The sequence below is a fragment of the Bos taurus genome, chromosome 5, assembly GCF_002263795.3.
Source record: "Bos taurus isolate L1 Dominette 01449 registration number 42190680 breed Hereford chromosome 5, ARS-UCD2.0, whole genome shotgun sequence".
NCBI classification, from domain to species: domain Eukaryota; kingdom Metazoa; phylum Chordata; class Mammalia; order Artiodactyla; family Bovidae; genus Bos; species Bos taurus.
Genome location: NC_037332.1, coordinates 113310522 through 113331848, shown reverse-complemented (window position 1 = coordinate 113331848; position 21327 = coordinate 113310522). Strand labels below are relative to the sequence as shown.

Below are 21327 nucleotides of genomic sequence, written 5' to 3'. Positions count from 1 at the left end.
AAGAAAGAAACTGAAGTCGCTCAGTCGTGTCCAACTCTGCGACCCCATGGACTGTAGCCTGCCAGGCTCCTCCGTCTGTGGGATTTTCCAGGCAAGAGTACTGGAGTCGGTTGCCATTTCCTTAGGTACTCCTAAATGTTTGTTGGAGGTGTAAACAGATGGTAGCTGAAAAGCCGTCGTGGACTCGGAAATCACTCTGAACCTGACTGTGGCTCTGAGCCTGAGCTGTGGAATGCTTCAGGTGGCTGCCAGCTGGAGCAGCCTGGACCCCAGAGGGGCTGCTTGGAGGCACAGGTCCAGGAGAAGTGGGGGAAGCTGGGCTGCTATGGTCCAGGCTCCGGGGTGCTGACATCCCAGTAAAAAGAAGGGACACTGGAGGCGGTTAGTACCATCGTCGGGTCAGAACCCAGTTGCCTTCCTCCAACAGCGGGCCCTCCTCCTCCCTGTTCTTGGCCCGCCATCTCCCAACCGGCCGCCCTCACTGGTCCACAGAGACGGCCTCGTCCTTCCACATTTTTGGAGACAGATCCACCCCAGATCTGAGGTTCTTTTTGCGGTAGACCTGAGCCAAAGCCATCCCCTTCCATGGTCCTATCCCTCTGACCTTAAAATAACAAACCCCAGAAGAATACAGAACAATGGTCATCTATTTTTATGGATTTCCCCAGAATTGTAAAGACGGGCTTAATTGCACTAGCAGATTTCATCATTTTCTAGAAGCATGCCTCAAATGGGGATCATTTTTAAGACACTTGGATGGATGTCTTCCTGCTGGGACAAACAGGAAGGTGGCCCCAACAGCACGGCCAGCCTCCCCGGGCCTGGCATGGCCGCTTGGATCCTGAACAGGAGGAGGTGCTGGGGGAGGGGGAGAGGCCTCAGTGCGGCCACTTTCCTGGTGGCTTTGGTTGGGTTCCGGGCTTCCCTGGTGGTTCAGATGGTAAAGAATCTGCCTGCAATGGGAGAGACCTGGGTTCGATCCCTGGGTCGGGGAGATCCCCTGGAGAAGGGAATGGCTACCCACTCGAGTATTCTTGCCTGGAGAATCCCATGGACAGAGAAGCCTGGGGGGCCACAGTCCACAGCATAGCAAAGAGTCGGACACCACTGAGCGATTATCACTTTTCACTTCACTTTTGGTCGGGTTCCAACCTCCCGACCCCCATGAGGAAACACCAGGCTATCACTGTGCTCGCCGGGCTGCCTTGAAGCTTCATTGCGAGAACCAAACGGGAGGAGATGCGTAAATGTTGCAAGTGGTTCCTGAGCTGAGATCTGGGGACTAGGGAGGCGTTGGCCGGGTGAGGAGGTGGTGGTCTGGGCAGAGGGGACCGCAGAGGGGGCTGCAGAGCTGGGCGGTGGCCTGTGTGTGCAGGAAGGACACGGGGTGGGCTCGCTGGGGGTGGTAAGTACTGTTCATCTCACCTCCTGTCCTTCCTGGCCCAGCTGGGACCCTGGGGGATCACTGACCACCCCTTCCTCCAGTCTCTGTACCCACACCCTGTCCCTGCTGTGCCTTAAACCTCAGCCCTGACTCAAGGCTCCTTGTTTTATGACAAAATTAAAATATTGTTATAGTTAAACAGTCACCACCACCAGCCCAGAGATATAATGTGCAGTGTAACGTCCTCTCCCCTCCCTCTCTCCAGCGGGGGAGCCCCTGGGACCGGCTTAGCGGGGTCTCCATGCATGAGCATCACGTGTGACAAAGCCGACCCACTGTGACATCCAGATGTGCCAGTCGATCCCCTGGGACTAGCCTGAGTCCTTCAGGGGAGAGGGTGTCTAGCTTGTTCCCTGGAGCTCCAAATATCAGTGTGGCCTGAGCTTGGAGGAATTATCAGGTGTGGAGGGCCATTGTCCCTGTCCTGGGGTCCCCCAGGGAGCCTGACCTCACTCCCCTGGGGACCCGGCCCAGGGCTGAGCTGGAGCCCCCAGAAGAAACCGGCCTGGCCTCTCTCCAGCCCCGCACCCCCTACAGGCGGGTGGGGGGCCCACGCCTCACTTCCACAACCAAATAAATCCTGCTGCTCGCTCCAAGTGGCTCCAACGAATGATCTTCTCCCGATTAACAGCCCGGCCAGCATGTTCTCGGTGGCTCGCTGCCGACCTCAATTTAGAACTGTCTGCTGGTCGGCTGCGGGAGAAGGAAGGTGCGGGGTGGGCGGGGGGACAGGGCACACTGCAGCTGGGGGGCTTGGGCAGCTGAAGTCCGGGTGTGGGAGGTGGCCACTGCTGACCCAGCCCAGAATCTGATGGGCACCTCAGAGCCTGCAGGAGGGTGGGGCGCCCAGCCAGGCAGACTCCTGCCTCAGGAGAGCTTTCAGACTGTTTTCCTAGGTGCCTCTGATGAAAGGCCCTGGAGAAGGAAATGGCACCCCACTCCAGTCGTCTTGCCTGGAAAATCCCATGGACAGAGGAGCCTGGTGGGCTACAGTCAAAGAGTCGGACACGACTGAGCGGCTTCACTTTCACTTTACTTTTCTGATGAAAGGGGTGTTAGGTGGGGGCCAGGAGAAGACAGCTCCCCCAGCACTGCCTCAGTCACGGTCATGGCCATGGGGCAGCCCATGGAACTCCTCTGCATTGTCCGAGAACTGCTTTTAGGGGTGCGGTTTGTTACCCACTCCAGTATTCTGGCCTAGAGAATTCCATGGACTGTATAGTGCATGGGGTCGCAAAGAGTCGGACACCACTGAGCAACTTTTGCTTTCACTTGCTATATTTTATAAACACTGTACAAGTTCTTCTCCAAGCTCGGATTCAGGGAAAGCTTTGTCTCTCCTCACTGGTGCCTCCTCCAGGCTGGGGAGAGCGTGCCTATGCCCAGAAGGGCTTCTTCCTGCCAGGAAGCATTTCTTCACTTGGTTTCTTGCCTCCTTCCTCTTTGCTTCTCCTCCTTCTCCAGCTTTGGGTCATCTCAGGCCTGTGCTTTTTATCCAACGTGGCTTCTTGACCTTCGGGAAGGAGGGTAGTTGGGAGTGTGGGGTCTGGCGTCTTCCAGCCCCCGGGGAGGGGTTGCAGCTACCCTCCACACCTGCTGAGAAACTGAGAGTTAGCAGCTGGACCCCCTGAGCCCAGACTCTTCCTGCAAAACGGAGCCCTTACACACTCGGCTTTGAGTGTGTTGGGAAGCGTAGAGTTATGTGTGAAAAGCACTCGGCACACCACCTGCATCCATGCAGTACGTGGCGAGCGTGAGCCCCGGTCCTCATGGGGACATGGGGACTGAAGCTATCACTCTGTCCCTTTCCTTCCCCGGCAGAAGAGCGGTCTGTGACCCATACCGGCCTCCCCATCCTGGTCTCTCTGGCCAACAGGGCCGTCTCCTTCAGCTGCAGCATCACCTACCCCTACACCCCCAAGTTCAAGGACTTCAGAGTCAGCTACTTCCACGTGGACCTCCAGGGCCAGACCAGCTCCGAGAAGAAGATCAGCTGCCAACCTGGTCCAGGCAGTGAGAACCAGACCCACACCACTGCCTGTCCCATCTTCCTCAAGCTGCCTAACTCGTCTGCCACCGGGACCTACTACTGCTCTGTGCACTGGCAGGACTCCAGGATGATCGGCGAGGGCACGTTCATCCTGGTCAGAGGTGAGCTTCCTCTGCGGCTCTTCTCTGGGCACAGGGTGCAGCAGGCTTTGCGGGCACAGGAAGGGAAGTGGGGAATGTTTGCCTCCCTGCTCAGCTTTGGCACAACAGAGCTGAGCTGCCTCCAGAAGCCCCTAGCCACACAGGTGTGCCGAGATGCCCACCTTCGTGTGGAAAGGGCAGAGTCTGGGGTATGGATTGGCTCTGGCCACCTCTGGCAGGCCCTTGTCCTTGGGGTCCCTTTCGCACCATGGGTCGTGTGAGTGTGGAACAGAGCCCGGGGGCCTGTGTGTGTTTGTGGAGACCTGTGAGCATGCATGCGTCTCATGGACATCTTTCTGGGGTCAGATTCCTAGTTTTCATCACATTCTCAGAGGAGTGAGTAATGACTCCCAGAAGTTAAGAACAGCCCATCACCAAAGTCATGACCCTCTGACCCAGCTCTGCCATTCCCACTGGTCGTGCCAGGGTTTCAGAAGGCCATGGACCTGGGCTTGGCCCCCCAGTCCTGCGGTTTGCCAGGATGTGACCTTGGACTTGCTCTTCATGGCAACACCCCGCCTGTCAGAGGCTTTTCTTGGGAAGAGAGGGATCCTGAATGCAAGGGCTGGTGCCTGGTGGCAGGATGTTCTGGTTGAACTCCAGACACACATGTGCCTGCCATGTGGTTGGCGCTCTGCCGTTTTTTGGTCCGCCACATGGATGGAGGGATGGAGGGAGAAAGAGGTGGACGAAGGGATGGGTGGCTCAAGGGAAACGGCTGGACTGTGCCCTTGCCTACCCCTGGCACAGGGCAGCACCTGCCAGGCCTGGTACAGACTCCGCCCAACCCCTGCTTCACCTCGCCTCTCCTGCCTGTGTGAGCACTACATCACGGGTGGGAGGCAGGAGACCCCAGGAGGTGACGTGGCTCGCTCAGGCCCCGGAAGTGCCTTTCAGGGGAGCCAGTGCCTTGAGGCAGGGGCACCTAAGGAGCGAAGGATGCGGTCCTTGCCCCTGCCAAAAATCAAGGCAGTGAACACAGGAAGGGGCTCGGCCAAGGCTAGTGTGGGGTGGTGGAGGACCTCAGCAGAGGGGGGGTCCGGGTGTCCTAGTCAGGGAGAGTTGTAAGGAGGGCTGGGGGTGGGGTGTACCTCTCCAGACAACTGACCTCTCTGCCCTCACCCAGACACAGGGTACCAGGAGCCCCCCCAGAGCCCCCAGAAGCTCCTGCTCTTCTGCTTCGTCGGCATCCTGGCCGTCTTGAGCATTCTGGCCACGGCCCTGCTTCTCTGGAAGAAGGTAGGGGATGAGGACCCATGGCAACCCTGCCCCCACCCTACTCACCGTGGCTTAGGGACAGCCCCTCCCAAGAAGGGTGCCTGGAATAGGTGCTTCTTGGGGCCATTTACCCCCGGGACCCCTGCCTCACCCCACCCCCACCCCCACGGCCACCAGATCCTTTTTGATCTTGTTGTGGGAGGTCAGGACTCTTGAGTCTTTTCCGGGGTCTCAGGTTCCTTAGAGTGTCTGATGGAAGCTGCAGGCCTGCATTTGTACCATTTCTAGCTCTCTAAGTTTCCAAAACCTTATCTCATATCTTCTGTGCGTGCGTGCTAAGGCATTTCCCATGTTCAACTCTGTGTGATCCTATGGACTGTGGCCCACCAGGCTCCTCTGTCCATGGGGATTCTCCAGGCAAGAATACTGGAGTGGGTTGCCATGCCCTCCTCCAGGGGATCTTTCCGACCAGATTTGACCCAGAGATCAAACCAGCGTCTCTTATGTCTCCTGCATTGGCAGGCAGGTTCCTTTTCCACTAGCACCACCGGGGAAACCCATATTCTCTGGATCCCCGGCAACCCAGAAGGAAGGAAGGAACGTTTCCTCAGGGCCGCTGGGTGCTGGGCACCCTCCCCTGCATGCTCCGGTCAGTTGACCTCCGTCACTTCTTCCCACTTTACAGCTCTGAACAGTGAGGTTCAGAGGACCGGCCCACAATGTGTTTCTTCCCCACTGCGGCTCTTCCAAGGATAGGGACAGGTGGGAAGGCTCTGAGTCTTCAGAGCAGCCCCCGGGCGGCAGGCTAGGTGTTGGACACAGTAATCTGAGGCAGGGGTGCCAAGGGACTCACCCCAACTTGCGGACCCCCAGCCCGGGCATAGCTGTGTGAGCACACAGGTGTCTTCCACAGGTGGGATGAGGGCCGAGCTGTGTCCAGGCAAGAACTTGACCTACTTCAGCCCTTGCTCTGCAAAAAAAAAAAAAGGTGGTGCAGAGTAGGAGGTCACTAAAGAGGGGACGACAGGAGAGGGTGGACCTCAGAAGCCTCAGCTTGACTTCTATCCCAGCCCCTCCCCCTGCCACACTGCCTCAGAGACCCCTACCTCCTTCCCCGCGCCCTTCCGCCTTCCCTCCCCTCCTTCCAGGAATAGCTGCTGAGTGTTTAGTGTGTGCCAGGCTCTGGCCTAAGTGCCAGACCTGGTGGAAGGCAAGACAGAGGCAGCCCCTGCCCTCTTGTCAAGTTTCCACCCTCTCCGAGCCTCAGTTTTCTCCTCCAGAAATGGGGTTAAGGACAGATCCCCTCCTCCATGTGAAAAGGTGGGCGAGACCACATTGGCCAGACGCCAGCAGGTGCCTGGCCCTCGTGGGAGCACAGTGCAGGGCACCTCCTGCTGTCATCCGTGCACTTGAGGGTGGGGGCGCTGGGGTGACAGCCCGGCCTTGAAGGGGAGGGGGCTCGGAAGGCTGGGAGCTGCCGCGGGGTTTGTGCCGCCGAAGAATTTCCCAGAGTTCCCTGGAGCTGCATCCAAATCCGGATGTGGACCCTGTAGACACTGCTCCAGAACTGGATGGCCCGCATGGTTTGAACCCTGAGCTGACCACAGGAACAAAGTACGCAGTGGGGTCCCCAGCCAGAGACAGGCCGGCTGGCCCACCTCGGAGGCCGAGGAGGAAAAGGGACAGAGGACCCCAGGAGCACATCTGATAAACGCATCAAAGCTGGGAGCTACTGACTCAGAAGAGGTAGATGAGTCCTGTCCTGAAAGCGAGTTCGAGGGCTCCCACTCAGCGTGAGATCAAGGTGGGCTTCCTGGAGCAGGCAGCCTCCGACGTTGGTCTGTCCTCATCCTTGCGGGGCATCGGATACAGCAGGTGTCCCTCCTCCATGGCACACTCCATCCTTGGTTCTGGAATCCCCAGGGGAACCCTGCGCTGGGTCACCCACATTTCTGTGGCCTCTGTATATCGGCACATCCCAGGCCCCTTCCTCAGAGCTCCCCTCATCTGTCTATACTCTTCCATGACTGCTACGCTCCAGGGATTACAACCCCACCCAGTGTGGCTGCCCCAAGCCCTCCCTGCGCTCCAGATCACGTCTTCTCCATCCAAGTGCCCATGGGCATCTGCACCCACCTTGTCGGGAACAGCGCTCCTTGGTCCCCAGCAGCCAGCATCATCCCAGCAAGTAGCAGCATGCTCCAGATGTTCAGACCGGAAGCCCTGGTGCTGTGCCTGTCTCCCTGCCACCCCCACGACTGATCCCTGGGCTCGTCCTGCCGGCAGTCTGTCCACGATCTAGCTGCAACCCCCAGCCCACGCCTCCATCACCCCTCGCCCAGAATACGGGTCTCCCTGTTCCGCTTGCTTCTTCTCACTCTGCCCCCACAGCCTTGTTTCTGTGTCACCGCCTCTCCCCCCACCAGAGTGTAAGCCCCAGAAAGAAGCCCCAGGCTTGGTGTCTGGGGGAGCCTGCCACACAGTGTTCGTGCAAGGAATGATGGAGTAGTGAACACTGAGACCGGAAAGATGAGTCTGAGGTGGCCAGGCTGCGAGGGGGCAAGGTGACAGTATTGCTCCCACCTTACAGAGCTGGAAACAGAGGCTTTACGGACTTCCTGAGCAGCTGAACGGTGTATTCATTTGAAAATCACAGTCAGAAGGGTACATGCTGATGGTCTGGAACGGGGCACCCGAATGGGGCAAGGCTGGCTCCAGGGAGCGTCACTTCCACCGCAAAACAATGCACTGTTTCCAGGACCTGTATTCTTTCTCACGCTCCACTCCTGTCTCTGGACAGACAAGCAAGCTCTGAGAAGTCCGTCCCAGCCCCTGGCAGACCTGGACTCCTTCTCATGACCCCACAGTGCCTCTTACCTTCCCAGTGGCCTCCCCCCTCCACCCCCAGCCTCAGTGGAGCACCACGAGGCCAGGCCTACCTGGGTCTTGTCACCAAGGAGTCCAGGAGAGCCCCTGCCCATGAACCCACACCCACCAGCTCTGGCAGTGAAGCAGGTGGTACAGAGGAGGGGCACTCAATTTGAGAACAGGGCACCTGGGTTTGATCCAAGCAGTCACCGACTAGCTGAACAAACTTCAGTCTCCCCCTCTGGAAAGCAGGAACTCCATGCCCACTTCCTCAGGCAATTATGAGAATTAAAGTAACAAAAAGAGATGGTTAGACAGCATCACTGACTCAATGGACATGAATCTGAGCAAACTCCAGGAGACAGAGAAGGACAGAGAAGCTTGGCACGCTGCAGTCGATGAGATTGCAAGGAGTTGGACATGACTTACTTAGAGATTTAGCAAGAATAAGTCCTAGAATTCTTTGTAAACTATAAAGTGCTGCCTGAATGTCTGCATCTGTCTGTTTGGGAGACCTACACATCCCAGAAGAGCCAAAACCCCAGGTATTGTCAGGGCAGCATCTTGGTCAATCACACAGACCTGGGTTCAAATCCTGCCCCTGCCGCTTCTGGCTCTATGGCCTCGGGCAAGTTGCCAGCCCTCTCTGAGCCTTCAGAGCCTCCTGTGTGGAACAGGGATGCGTGTGAAGACTGGTCTTGCAGGTTGTGGAGGGGCGCAGGAGGTCAGGCAGCTCGCGCATTTAGAGCCCCACCTGGCACCCAGTGAGGCTCTGTCCTAGCCCTGACCCATTATTATGCTGTGACTGGGGATGGCGCTGGCTTCTGCCGGAGAGTTAAGTAGCTCTCGAGAGCTAATCCCAAGTAAATGGGCTAGGGACTGGCAGGCGGCCAGGGTTTTTAATTAGCTCCTGCCCCGAGATGAGGCTGTTGTTACTCCACTGTTGGCAGCACGGTGCCTGCGATGAGAGGGGGGCGTGTGGACAGCCTCCTTCTGCCTCTGCACGGCCTCCGGCTCCCAGAGCCCCGCCTCCCGGAAGGCCCCCACCCACCCCACCGCCCCCGCATCCTCGGCTACTAGAGTTTCTTGCAGCACCCAGCACAAGCTTTCTGAAACCGCCTTCTGATCCTGGCGTGTCCTGCTTGCAGCCTTCAGACCTTTTCCACCATCCACCCTCTGCTTGCAGCCCGGCACAGCTGCCCTGATCCATCCCAGACAGGTTTGCGTCTCTGACCACGCTGACCATCTTTTCATTTCTCGAGACCTTCAGGCCCCAGCACCTGCTGCTGCCTCTTCCTCTCCTTCCTCTCTTCCAAACTAAGAGGACTTAAAAAAAAAAATCTTTGGCTGCACTGGGGTTTCGTTGCTGCATCTGGGCTTTCTCTAGCTGCGAGAGCAGGCTCTAGGTTCAACGGCATGCGCAGCACGTGGGATCTTCCCGCGTCCCCTGCATTGGCAGGTGGATTCTCAACTCCTGGACCATCAGGGAAGCCCCAGCCTTCAGGTTTTTAACAGCCCTTTCTGCCAGGCGAGACACTTGTTTCCTCTTGTGAGCCAGAGGCTCTGTCTCTGTCGGTCAGTGCAGGAACCATGCTTGGGAAAACTGCTGGTTCATTGTCCATCTCTCCACTGGGTCCTAAGCTCCAGAGGGCAGGGATGGGGCCCCCGTGTCCACACTGCCTGGTTCACTAGAGGTGCCTGGCGAGTGTGTGTTAATGGCCAAGGGCCACCTAAGTGACACACACATGGCAAGCACTTACTTCCTCATCGGTTCCCTGAGTCTGTGCAACATTCTATCAAAGGAGGGTGATTGCTGAAGAAACTGATGTCCAGAGTGGGGGCAAAGGCAGAACCCCTGAGGGACAGAGAGGACTGGACACCTGGTCTGGCTGGTGCTCACTCAGCAGCCCTCCTCAGTAATCGGCCCTGTAGCTGGGGACCCTTTCTCCCCGCTGGCCCTGTGCCCTGCAGCACCCACCTCCCCAGAACCAGGCCCTGTGTGGTGGGCGGGGTGCCTCAACGGAATCTTTATCGTTTCCAGTATCCCCGGGCAGGTGAATGATTTGATGTAGGTCTTGAAGGTGTTTGGGTTTCCCAGTTGACACTAGTGGTTAAAAAAACAAAATAAAAAGAATGCCTGCCAATGCAAGAGACGTAAGAGATGGAGGTTTGATCCTGGGTCTGGAAGATCCCCTGGAGGAGAGCATGGCAAGCCACTCCAGTATTCTTTCCTGGAAAATCCCATGGACAGAGGAGCCTGGGGGGCTGCCGTCCATAGGGTCACAAAGAGTCAGGCATGACCGAAGTGACTTAGCATGCATGCACGCATTACGGGTATTTGCCATGCTTCTCAGGAGAAGGTGGGTGGAAGGTGCTGAGTGATCAATTTCCGAGTGGCCTCATGGGTATCTACCATCCCTTCCTCTGTGGGGTCTGGTGGGGTCTGGGGAGAAGGGGAGCTGCTGGTGTCTGGCCTGATGACCCTGATTCCTTTCCCCCAGAGACAGATTTGGGCTCTGTGGAAGCACGCTGCCAAGAGGTGCCCGGGCCCCAGTGCCACCAGCAGCCCAGGGCAGCCTCCATCGGAATCCGTCTACACGGTGAGTCCTCCACCCCCTGAGGCCTGACTTGGGGACTGGTTCCCTGGCTCGGTCAGAGTTCCAGTTGTGTGACTTCTCTGCGAAGTCCGAGCCTCCACTTCCTCATCTGTGAACTGGGGACCAGTATTCCTGCCCTGTGGGATTTCTGTGAAGGTGAACCAGGGTTACAGGTTTGTGGCCCTGGCCCCTGGCAGACACGTAGATGGGAGGTGCCGCTGGGGTGCCGTCCTTGGCACGCCCTTCCACTTCTGGAACAAGGGGGTGGCCAGGGCACAGTGGTGAGGAATGAAGAAATTTCCTCCGTCTGACCAAATGACAGTGACCAGCTCACCAACTCCTTCCTGTTTTTATTGCACAAACAACATTGGAGCAACAAGAACCACAAAAAGAGGAAAAAATCAGGCAGTGTCCCACACCCTAAATAGAGCACGGAGTTTCAATTCTTCACTATCTCCCTCCCCACCATGCACACACACATGCACGCACATTGTTTTATGTCCTTACAGCCAAGCAGAGGCATAGCCGGCCTGCCCACCTGGTCAACACGTGGCCAGTCTGCCCAGGGGCTGGGATGCCGACAGACATTCCTTTTCAGTTGCATCTATTTTAGCTGAATGAGGAACATATGCTCATTGTTGAGAAAGTGAAGAATAAAGGCTACCCAATGTCAGCTGCGGTCTCAACTCTACGGGACCTTCAGGTCCACCAGGTGTGGGTCTTGGCTCCACACCTGGGAGGTGCACAGCCATGCCGGGGGTCCTGCAGGGTCCCCCAGGGCATGTTCTGGGACTCTGCCTGTATGAGCTCCAGCTGTTCCTGTCCCCACCACCCTGACCCGAACATGAAGCACGGGTCTTTCCTCAGTGTCCAAAAATCCCCACACAGAGGGTGTTCAGAATATGACCCTGATTATCAAGGATGAGGTAGATGGGGACGAGGTGAAGACAGGGTTCCTTCAGGGCAGCACCGATGACCCCAAAGGGGACACAACACTGCCAGCTCTCCCAGGGCCTGTGCCCCCACTCCCACTCCAGGGAATTTCCAACAGCCACTGCTTCCTACATGGCCCCAGACTTCCCCACAGTCTCTTTTCTCCCAGCAGCTTATCATGGTATTTTCCCTAGGAGGAATTCTGATGTCAGCTGTTAAATAAAAACATTTCTCTCTCTCCATACACACACACACACACACACACAACGATCTTTCTATATATATCAAATAGAAGAAAATAACCATCCTCCTAAACCTATCTTCTTCCAGGATAAATACTAGTAACATTGACTTCTATACCTTGCAGTCTTTTCTGTAAACACATACTGAGAGACCCGTACACACACTCACACACACACTTTTTTTTAAAGAAAATTGGAGTAGTACTGCTATTTTTGTTCATGTTACAATATCTCATGAACATCTTTTCACATGAATAAATATCCTTCTCCACGGTTATTTTTAATGGAAGAGACTCACTTTTGCATGGAGCATCTTTCTTGCCTGTGTTTAGACTTCTTTGAGACTCAGGCTAACTTTGCTGAAGTGTGGGGAAGAGGTCCGATGGCCCTGCCAGGTTGCTGGGTGGTTCAAGAGGCTTTAAGGTTGGAAAGGAGCTGGGAAGAGAGGCCACAGACTCTGCCAGCCCTTGAGAACTGTCCCTAGTAGCTAGGGTTGGATCTGGGCAGGTAAGAATGACATGAACAAGCGTGATGATGACGTCAGGGTCGTTAGTTGAGTACTTACTACATGCCTGGAGCTGTGGTACACCTGTCATCTTATTAACACTCATAACGCAGCTTTAGGGTATGTGTGTTGTGCCCATTCTATTTTCCAATTGTCTATTGCTGGTAAGTTGAGATATGATTGATTATTTTTTATATGATTTATTTTTGTATGTTGACTATATAAAGAGTAACCTAGCTGAACTCACTTCAGTTTCAGTTCAGTTCAGTTCAGTCGCTCAGTTGTGTACGACTATTTGCGACCCCATGAGTCGCAGCACGCCAGGCCTCCCTGTCCATCACCAACTCCCAGAGTTCACTCAGACTCACGTCCATCGAGTCAGTGATGCCATCCAGCCATCTCATCCTCTGTCATTCCCTTCTCCTCCTGCCCCCAATCCCTCCCAGCATCAGAGTCTTTTTCAATGAGTCAACTCTTTGCATGAGGTGGCCAAAGTACTGGAGTTTCGGCTTTAGCATCATTCCTTCCAAAGAACACCCAGGGCTGAACTCACTAATTAATTCTAATCCTTTCTCTGTAAATTCCTTTTTTTTTTTTTCTGTGGCTCCAGCCATGTCATCTATGAATGATAGACGTTTCATTTCTTTCTTTTTAAACTTCAGACCTTGTATTTCTTATGTATGTCTTACCGCGCTGCCTCAGACAGTGATGGTGAATAGGAGTGGTGGCAGTGCACGGGAAGAGGCCTTTGTGTACTTCCCCTCTCCACTTGCCTTCTCCCTTGTGTTGTATTTATTTATCTGGGTCTTGGTTTTGACGTGCAGGATCCTTAGTTGTGGCACTCCAACTCTCAGTTGCAGCAGGCAGGATCTATTCCCTGACCAGGGATTGAACTCAACCCCCAGGATTGGGAGCCCAGAGTCTTAGCCACTGGATCACCAGGGAAGTCCCTCTCCTCTATTTTCTTTGGATATTTTGATCACTGATTTTCTAATTCATGCACTTAAAGCTATGAACTTTCCTTTAAAAGTGGCTTTAGCTGCATCCCACAAATTTTCATATGCCATATTTTCGTTATTGTTCAGTTTAAATTTCCCACTGAGATTTCCTTCTTACCCCATGAGTTATTTTAGAAATGTTTTGCTTGATTTTCAAATATTTAATTATTTTCTAGTTTCGTTGTTTTTTATTTCTTACTAATTCTGTTGTGATCAGAGAATACCTTCTGTATGACCTCAGTCCTTTGAGGTCTTTAGAGATCTGCTTTAGGTCAGCTTACATTTCAAATGCATTTGAAAAGAACTTGCATTGTGCATGGCTGAGTGAGTGAGTGTTCTGTGTGACAGAGAGGTCAAGCTCGTTGATTGTGTTGTTAAAGTATGCCATATCTTTATTGGCTTTTTGTCTATTAGATGTTAAGTGAATCAAGTTAAAATTTGCCCATATGATTGTAGATTGTATATTTCTCCTTCTAATTATGTCAATTTTTGCTTTTTATTCATGTGGGAAAATGCTCATGATATATTGTGACAAAAAAAAAGGCTATCCTACTCCAATTCGTGTGTGTGTGTGTGTTTGTCTGTGAAAATTGACCGATTAAGGAGCATGAATTTGGATTGAGCCAGAGAGACTGGGGTGCAAAGCTTAGTTTTTTTGCTCATGAGTTCTGCGACTTAAACTTTCTGAGTCTTGGTTCCATAATCTGACATAGGGCTGATGTACTGTTTTCCATGTATAGTTTGCAAACATGTTATGATTCCTTCCATCTTCAGTTTCTCGTTTTGAGCCCACAGCCCCTCCAGTGACCCTGCTCTTTTTCCATGACTCATATTAACAGGTCTGTCAAAATTCTGCCTTCAGTTTCTCTCTCTCTCTCCTTTCTGACCCACTTAGGCTTTCTGCCCACCTGTTCTCTCTGCCCACCAAAGCCTTCCTTCTCAAGGTCGCTGTTGGCCTCCACGATATTAAACCCAGTGGTCCGCTGGGTCCTCCTCTTCCTTGGTGAGCTGCAGTGTCTGAGGCCAGCAAGCGCTCCCTCCTCCTGGACACACTTTCTCTACTTGCTTCCAGAACATTCCACCCTCCCGTGATGTCTCTCTGACTCACGGCCATACATCCTCAGCCTCCTTCACTGGTTCCTTCTTAGAAACCAGAGGAATCCTGACCTCTAAATGTTGGAATCCAGGCCTGGAACCCTTTCTCTTTGAGCTTCTCTCCCCTCCCTGGGTGATTTCATGCAGCCTCAACCTTTTGAGACCGTCTACACTCTGACATGGCATCCGGTCCCACCACTTCATGGGAAATAGATGGGGAAACAGTGGAAACAGTGTCAGACTTTATTTTTCTGGGCTCCAAATCACTGCAGATGGTGACTGCAGCCATGAAATTAAAAGACGCTTACTCCTTGGAAGGAAAGTTATGACCAACCTAGGTAGCATGTTCAAAAGCAGAGACATTACTTTGCCAAAAAAGGTTCGTCTAGTCAAGGCTATGGTTTTTCCCGTGGTCATGTATGGATGTGAGAGTTGGACTATGAAGAAGGCTGAGTGCCAAAGAATTGATGCTTTTGAACTGTGGTGTTGGAGAAGACTCTTGAGAGTCCCTTGGACTGCAAGGAGATCCAACCAGTCCATTCTGAAGGAGATCAGCCCTGGGATTTCTTTGGAAGGAATGATGCTGAAGCTGAAACTCCAGTACTTTGGCCACCTCATGCAAAGAGTTGACTCACTGGAAAAGACTCTGATGCTGGGAGGGATTGGGGGCAGGAGGAGAAGGGGACGACAGAGGATGAGATGGCTGGATGGCATCACTGACTCGATGGACGTGAGTCTGAGTGAACTCCGGGAGTTGGTGGTGGACAGGGAGGCCTGGCGTGCTGCGATTCATGGGGTCGCAAAGAGTCGGACACGACTGAGCGACTGATCTGATCTGATCTGATCTGACACTCTGACAGCTCCCTCATTTCTATGTTCAGCCCAGACACCACCTCTGAACGCCGGAACCCAGCTCTGTTTGGACCCCTCATCAGCTTCTCTCTCAGACCAGTCTCCGGTTCTTCACCCATGGAACCGCCTCTTCCCGCAGTCCTCCTAATGCAGGGAGTGATCGCTCCACCTTCCTGTTGCTCAGGCTAAACATTCTGAAGCTGTCCTTTCCTTGTCTCCTTGCATCACTGCTCCTGTCAGGTCTATCAGCACAACTTAACTCCAGACATATCCGGAATCTGAATCTTCTCACCCTCCAGGGCTGATGCTGGTGGGTACCACCACCATTTCTTGCCTGGAGCCCTCCATTTGGGTTCTCCTTCTTTCTTCCTTCCTTTCTCTCTCTCTCTCTCGTATTTGGCTGTGTCAGGTCTTAGCTGTGGCATCTAGTGCCCTGACCAGGGACTGAACCCGGGCCCCTGCGTTGGGAACGTGGAGTCTTAACCACTGGACCACCAGGGAAGTCCTCCTGCAGTTGGTTTCTGATCAGCTGGCCCGTTATTACCCTAGCCCCACCGTCTGTGCTCTGATCAGCAGCAGCGGAGTCACGCCCTCCAAACATAGGTCCCATCCCTCTCTGCTCTGAGCCCTTGGTGAGCCTCAGTCCTCTGAGAAGCAGACACCAGGGCAGGAGTAAGTGTGTGATAGTGGTATTCGGGGGACCACCTGTGAGAACAAATGGAAACGACTGGGAGAGCTGATGAAGATCTGGTTCTGGGTAAAGAAAAGGGCAAAGGAAGGCAGAGAGGATGTGCTGACCTGCGCACAGTCTATGGACGCTTCAGCAAGGCCCCTGGGAGCCTGGTCAGAGGGGCTCAGGGGTCTCCCAGGGCGGGAGAGGCAGGGATGGCATCCCTGCCGGGCTCAGCCATTGGCTGGGGCAGCCCACGGGGGTGTGGCCTCTGTGCACACGAATGCTGGGTCTCAGAGCCCAGCAGCCGGGCCCTGGGTCAGTGCTGATGATCCCTGGAGCTGGAGGTCTGCGGATCACACTCACGACCGTCTAGTGAGGTGGATTTCTCCATCTTGTGGTGGGGCCTTGGTGTTGGCTGTGTGTGCGCCCCCCCTCTCCGGGGTTCTGTCTGGAGCTGTCGTGGGGCCCCTCCCTCGCTCCCATCTCCCTGCACAGGGGGCACCTTTGCAGGGAGGCCTTTCTGACCTCCTCATCCCCCACCTCAACACCCCCACCTGCCCCTGCTGTAACCCAGCCTCCTTCCCTTCCTTCTCCAGGTCTCTCCGTGGCCCTTACGACCACTGTTTGCTTTCTGACTGTGGTCTGTCTGGGACCCCAGGGCCCCGCATGTAGCAGGCGCTCAGCAGTCAGCTGAGTGGAAGCCTGCTCTTAGCTCCCGGGTGCCTGGAGGCTCCGTGCTGGGCAGAGTGGGCACTCCATGGCAAACGTGGGGCGCCATGGATGCCTCCCCTCAGCTCTGCTCCAGCTTCCGCCTGGTCCAGCGCCCTCATTCTCGTGCTCAGCCTCCAGCCCTCCTGCTCCTCCTGGCAGGAAGAGGAGCCTTTCCAGCACACCCCTGATGCCATCGCTTCCCACCCAGAAACCTCCAGTGACTCCCCACTGCCAGCTCCTTAGCTGGCACATGAGGCCTTCACTGGAGGCCTAGCCCAGCCCTGCCTTCCTGGACTCCTGTTAGTGCCGTGGGCCGTTCACTTCAGACATGCCAGGATCCTGACCTAGAGCAGAAGTGCTCCGTCCCTCCTAAGTATCGCTTCTTGCTGAACAGGGCTCCTGGATCTGCCCCCAGAGTGAAGTGAGTGAAAGTTGCTCAGTCATGTCCGACTCTTTGCAACCCCATGGACTTTACAGTCCATGGAATTCTCTGGGCCAGAATACCAGAGTGGGTAGTCTTTCCCTTTTTCAAGGGGTTTTCCCAACCCAGGGATCAAACACAGGTCTCCTGCATTGCAGGCAGATTCTTTACCAGCTGAGCCACAAGGGAAGCCCCCAGAGGGCATCAGGCAAATTTCAGGTGTCCATGAGACACAGTTCTTGTGTTTCCTTGGTGACAGATGTGGGTATTACTAGGGGAATCAATGTCCAGGACCCTCAGATTAGGTCTTGGCCCAGGGCCGCTGACTTCTGACCTCAGCCCACCCGGACAAAGGCCTCGGCGCTGACTTCACCCCTCTGCCAGGGCTGATGACCACTCAGCTCAGCACCACTGTCCATACAGGGCGGCAGGAGGCAAAGGGCTCGGGGGGCCTGGATCCCAGACGAGTGGCCCAGCCCGGCCCAGCCTCAGCCCAAAGCACAGCACAGCAGCGTGGCACACCCCAGCGCTGCCCAGGCCAGCCCTGACAGCACAGCAGCAGCCCAGCCCAGCCTGGCAGCCGGTTCAGAGGCCTGGCCTTCTCCCGGCGGAGGGAGGCGGCCCCCATCACCCCCTCCCCGGAAGGCCAAGAAGGTATCCTGTTGACAAGGTTGCCTGCATTTCACAGCCTAGTGATGCAGGTCACAGCCGGCATGCAGATGCAGCCCAGCAGGTCAGGGCTTGTCAAAGGCTTCACTCAGCAGCTGCTAATTGGCAGCAGCTTCTGCAGCCGTCCTGTCCTCAGCCCTGCAGCTGCTCCTGCCCACAGCCTGACCACCGCCAGGGTGGGTCAGAGGCCTGCGGGGCCCCCGGGTCAGGATGCTCTTCTCTGGCTTGGAAATCACTTAGCAGTGTGCCCAGGCCCGTGGGAGCACACAGCACAGAGGGCAGGAGGAGCTGTGAGACCTCAGACAGCTCCGGGCATCTCTGGGCTGATATGTGGTGGGCGGCCCATGGGCACTGAGGGAGAAGGGGACCCTCTGGGGGCCCCGAGATCTGGTCCTCTGCCAGCATGTCGGCAAAGAGGCCCTTTTTCTTGCTTCTCTCTGTGACTAGGAACATCCAGGTTGGTGGGAGGGCGGCTGTCAGATCTTTGGAGATCCAGGACTGGGTGGATGGAGGGTGGGGGCCAGGGCCGCTGGGGAGACCCACACCCCGTGTATCAGGCTTGCTGGCGGTGGCTGGTGCTTTGGGCAGGTGTGAGAGCCCAACAGGCCAGAGCAGGTCTCAGAAGATGCCTTTCAATGGAATTGGGGATCCTCCCCGTGGCCTCCCTGCTCCCACCGGCAGGTCGGAAGCCCCTCTTCCAAGACCCTCCCTCTTTCTGACTCGGAGGTCCCTAGGGCAGCATCCCTGTGTGTGATGCCCTTGAAGTGAGGGTCTCCCAAGTGCCAAATGGTTTATTACACAGGTTTTCATGCCCCGCTGCTTCGGAGCCTCCTCCCACCCCTCTTTACCTCCCCTCCCTTCTCTTGCCTCAGAGTACCACCTGTCTCTCCAGCCTTCCTCAGCAACCCCTGCTTGCCTGTTGCCAGGGAAACCACCTCCTTGGCAACCAGCCGGCATCCATATGACATGTACACGTGGGAAGGAAAGGTTCCTGCCTTTTGCTTAGGCTGTTGGTGGCTCTGCTCCAACAGTTCCCAAGGAGCAGCATCCACCCTGGTGCCCATCAGGGTTTGAGGGAGGGTCTAGGCTGTGACTGCAGAGAGAGCAGGGAGGCACCAAGCCCCCCTTGATGATCACTCAATCGTTATTAAGCACATGTGACTCACTAGACCCTGTGCTGGGCCCTTCGTGCACAGTATCTCATATAGTCATCCACTGAGCCTGCAAGATGGACACAGTTATCCCCATTTTACAGATGAGGAAACTGAGGCACAGGAAGGCTCCCGGTTGCCTGTGGCTGGCAGATGTCAGAGCCGAGAGTTGAGCCTAATCTTGTCTGATTTCAAACAAGAAATCATTTCTTTTTATTAATACCACCCTGAGGCCTCTGGTCAGGCTGTTCATAGCTGGACCAAGAGTCAGTGTGGCCCTAAGACACACACCCAGGTGAGCGAGGAGCCCTGTCACCACAGCTCACTCAGGGTTGTTCTCCAAGGGTCCCAACCGCAGCCATGGTGACCTAGAGACAGACCAAGCCCCTCTGCAGGAAAGGAGTGTGATTCCAGTGTGAGCCTAGGTCCTTTGTGAGCACAGGCTGGTGGGAGGGGTCAAGGGAGACCTAGAGGGGTGGAGGGATGGGCTTTGGTCCAGGGAGTGAGGGGGGATGTTCGCAGAGCTCCTATTGAAGCCTTGGCCATAGGAGTCACGTCGGGGACTGCTGGCTGCCAGGTGCCTGAGGCCCTGAGGACAGGCGACAGTGAGTGTGGGCCAGGGCCCTTCCTCTTGCCAGCGAGCTGGAGGCCCGGAGAGCCCGCCGGGCTGAGCACAGGCTCTACGAGAGGCTTGAGGTGGTGGGAGGGGGTGGCAGGGGGCACCCAGAGGAGTGGCACTGTGCAAACGGGGGAGGGGTGAGATGGCCCCAAGAGGGAACGGTGGGTGCAAAGGCGCTGCCGTGTGACCGAGAGGAGTGAGACTGGGCACCACGGGCATCCCCTGACCTCACGGTCTCCTGCAGGACCTACAGCGCCGAGAGACCGAGGTCTACGACTGCATCCAGAGTGAAGCCGGCAGCCCGCCCACCTCCCAGGGCCTGCTCTCCCAGGTACGCAGGGCCGGGGCAGCGGGCCTGGCTCCTCCACTCCTTCCGTGTGTCCTGCCCCTCATCTGGGAAGTGCCTGCCATGTGCCGGGGGTGGGGGTGAGCCACCCACTGCTGAAGCAGAGCCCTCCCCGAGGCGGCTGACCTGGTGCTTAGGAGGCTTGGTGGGTTTACCCACCACCCCGGCACCACCCCTTTCCAGCTCTGCCGCCCTGGCCAAGCGGCTAAGCTCTGTGCCCACATCTGTAAGCTGAGGACCCTGAGAACATTCACCTCCTAGACTTGCCATGAGGATTGCAGATGGTACTGCGACCCAGTAGGCGCCGTGCAAGGGAGCAAGCGTAACCACCACTGGGCACGGTAGAGCATCTACGCCGGTCAGTCAGGCAGGGGTGTGAGGCTTCTCGCTGCCCCCAGGCTGAAGGTGGCTGGGGATTGTGCTGGCGGCAGCAGGGGCAGGCCTGGACAGGGCTTTATTTTATGAAGGGGGCTAAGGCACATCCCTTGATCATGAGTCTCTCTTAAACCTCAGTCTGCTCATCTGTCAAGTGGATGCGTGACACTTTCCTGCAAAACCAACTGCCCATGAATTCAAATGAGTTCCAAGTTAAGTAGCATCTATACCAGAGCTCTGGACACCATCAAGTGCAAGGGGCTCAAGGACCGTGGCTGGGCACCTTGGAAGAACCATCAGGAAGTGGGGGGCAGGTGCTTGGGCCCCCTAGCATAGGCCGACTCTGTTGAATCTCCTATTCTCAAAGCTCTTTCTACGGTCATCTCTGAACTAGGCTGTGACTGGAGGCAAGGCTTCCCCACCCTGGGACCCCCAAGGTTGTCTGGGCCATCCCAGGGAGTGACCACTGTATGCCAGGCCCTGAGGTCCTGACCAGGACAACTAGACCCTGTCCCAGTTCCCCAGCATCCCCGGGTCTGCAGGAACAGTCATGGATTCTTACAGACACATAGAAACATCTGTGAATGGTGGGCTCTGGGGAGGGACTAGCCCAGAGTTGAGGAGGGGGCTCTTGGTGTGCTAAGCTGAGCTCTGTAGAGTGAGGAGGAGGTCATCGGGGAACAGATAGGGTCCTGGGAGCACCCCAAGAGGAGAGAAGAGCATCTGGGGAGGCCTAAGGCAGGAAAGAAGGGGCCTGTGGGGCTGGAGAGCAGAGAGCAGGCATGGGGTGGGAGGACAGGAGAGGAGGCTGGTGAGGTGGGCTTGGGGACAAGAACAGGGCTCCCGGTCAAAGCTACTTAGAAAGCCACCTATTTGTCTCCTTTGCCCAAAACTAAATTAGTGCAAATTTATCTTTCCCCTCCCTACTGTTCATTTCTTTCTTTTTTCCTTTCCAGGAGAAACAGCATAAATTTGAGGGTGATGGTGAATTTAACCTGGTCTATGAAAATCTCTAGGATGAGCTCTGCCTGCCCACAGATCTTGCCCTGGATCAGAGGCCCTGGGGCAGCCTCTCCCTCCAGGGAACTTGATCTGTATTAGAAGTGAGGCTGCTGGGTACCCCATCACCTCACTCCCACATTTAAGAGGCTGGCCCCCACGCCCGTTCCGCAGCCCAGTCATGCCCCTCAAGTGTGCCACGTCTCCAGGCTTCTGCCCAAGCTGTTCCGTCTGCAGGTGGGCACTCCCTCCATCTCCAAGGGCCCTCTTGGACACCTCCCATCCCTGGGGCCCTCCTCACCCTCTAGGGACACTCAGGCTCTCTTGTACCAGCCTGAACCACCAGGAGGTTCCAGCAGGGACCCAGTACTGTGTGCACACGCATCGCAGAGTAGATGAATAAAAGAGCAACTATACAAAA

The 21327-nt window shown here is 55.7% G+C and overlaps 1 protein-coding gene across 11 annotated transcripts in view; it reads left to right on the top strand.

The window, feature by feature from the left end:
- Nucleotides 1–21327, top strand: part of NFAM1 (NFAT activating protein with ITAM motif 1) — a 37268-nt gene extending 15941 nt beyond the window's left edge. For 8 of the 11 annotated variants that reach the window (XM_059887175.1, XM_059887173.1, XM_059887179.1 and 5 more), the window contains 5 exons: nucleotides 3266–3595; nucleotides 4761–4873; nucleotides 10222–10320; nucleotides 19431–19517; nucleotides 19716–20818. In XM_059887175.1, coding sequence (XP_059743158.1) covers nucleotides 3266–3595; nucleotides 4761–4873; nucleotides 10222–10320; nucleotides 19431–19517; nucleotides 19716–19793 — 707 coding nt within the window. In that variant the 3' untranslated portion in view covers nucleotides 19794–20818. Of the gene's footprint in view, nucleotides 1–3265; nucleotides 3596–4760; nucleotides 4874–10221; nucleotides 10321–14971; nucleotides 15253–19430; nucleotides 19518–19715; nucleotides 20819–20863 lie in introns of those variants that run through there. The other 3 variants (XM_059887176.1, XM_059887172.1, XR_009494703.1) reach the window with 2 other exon arrangements.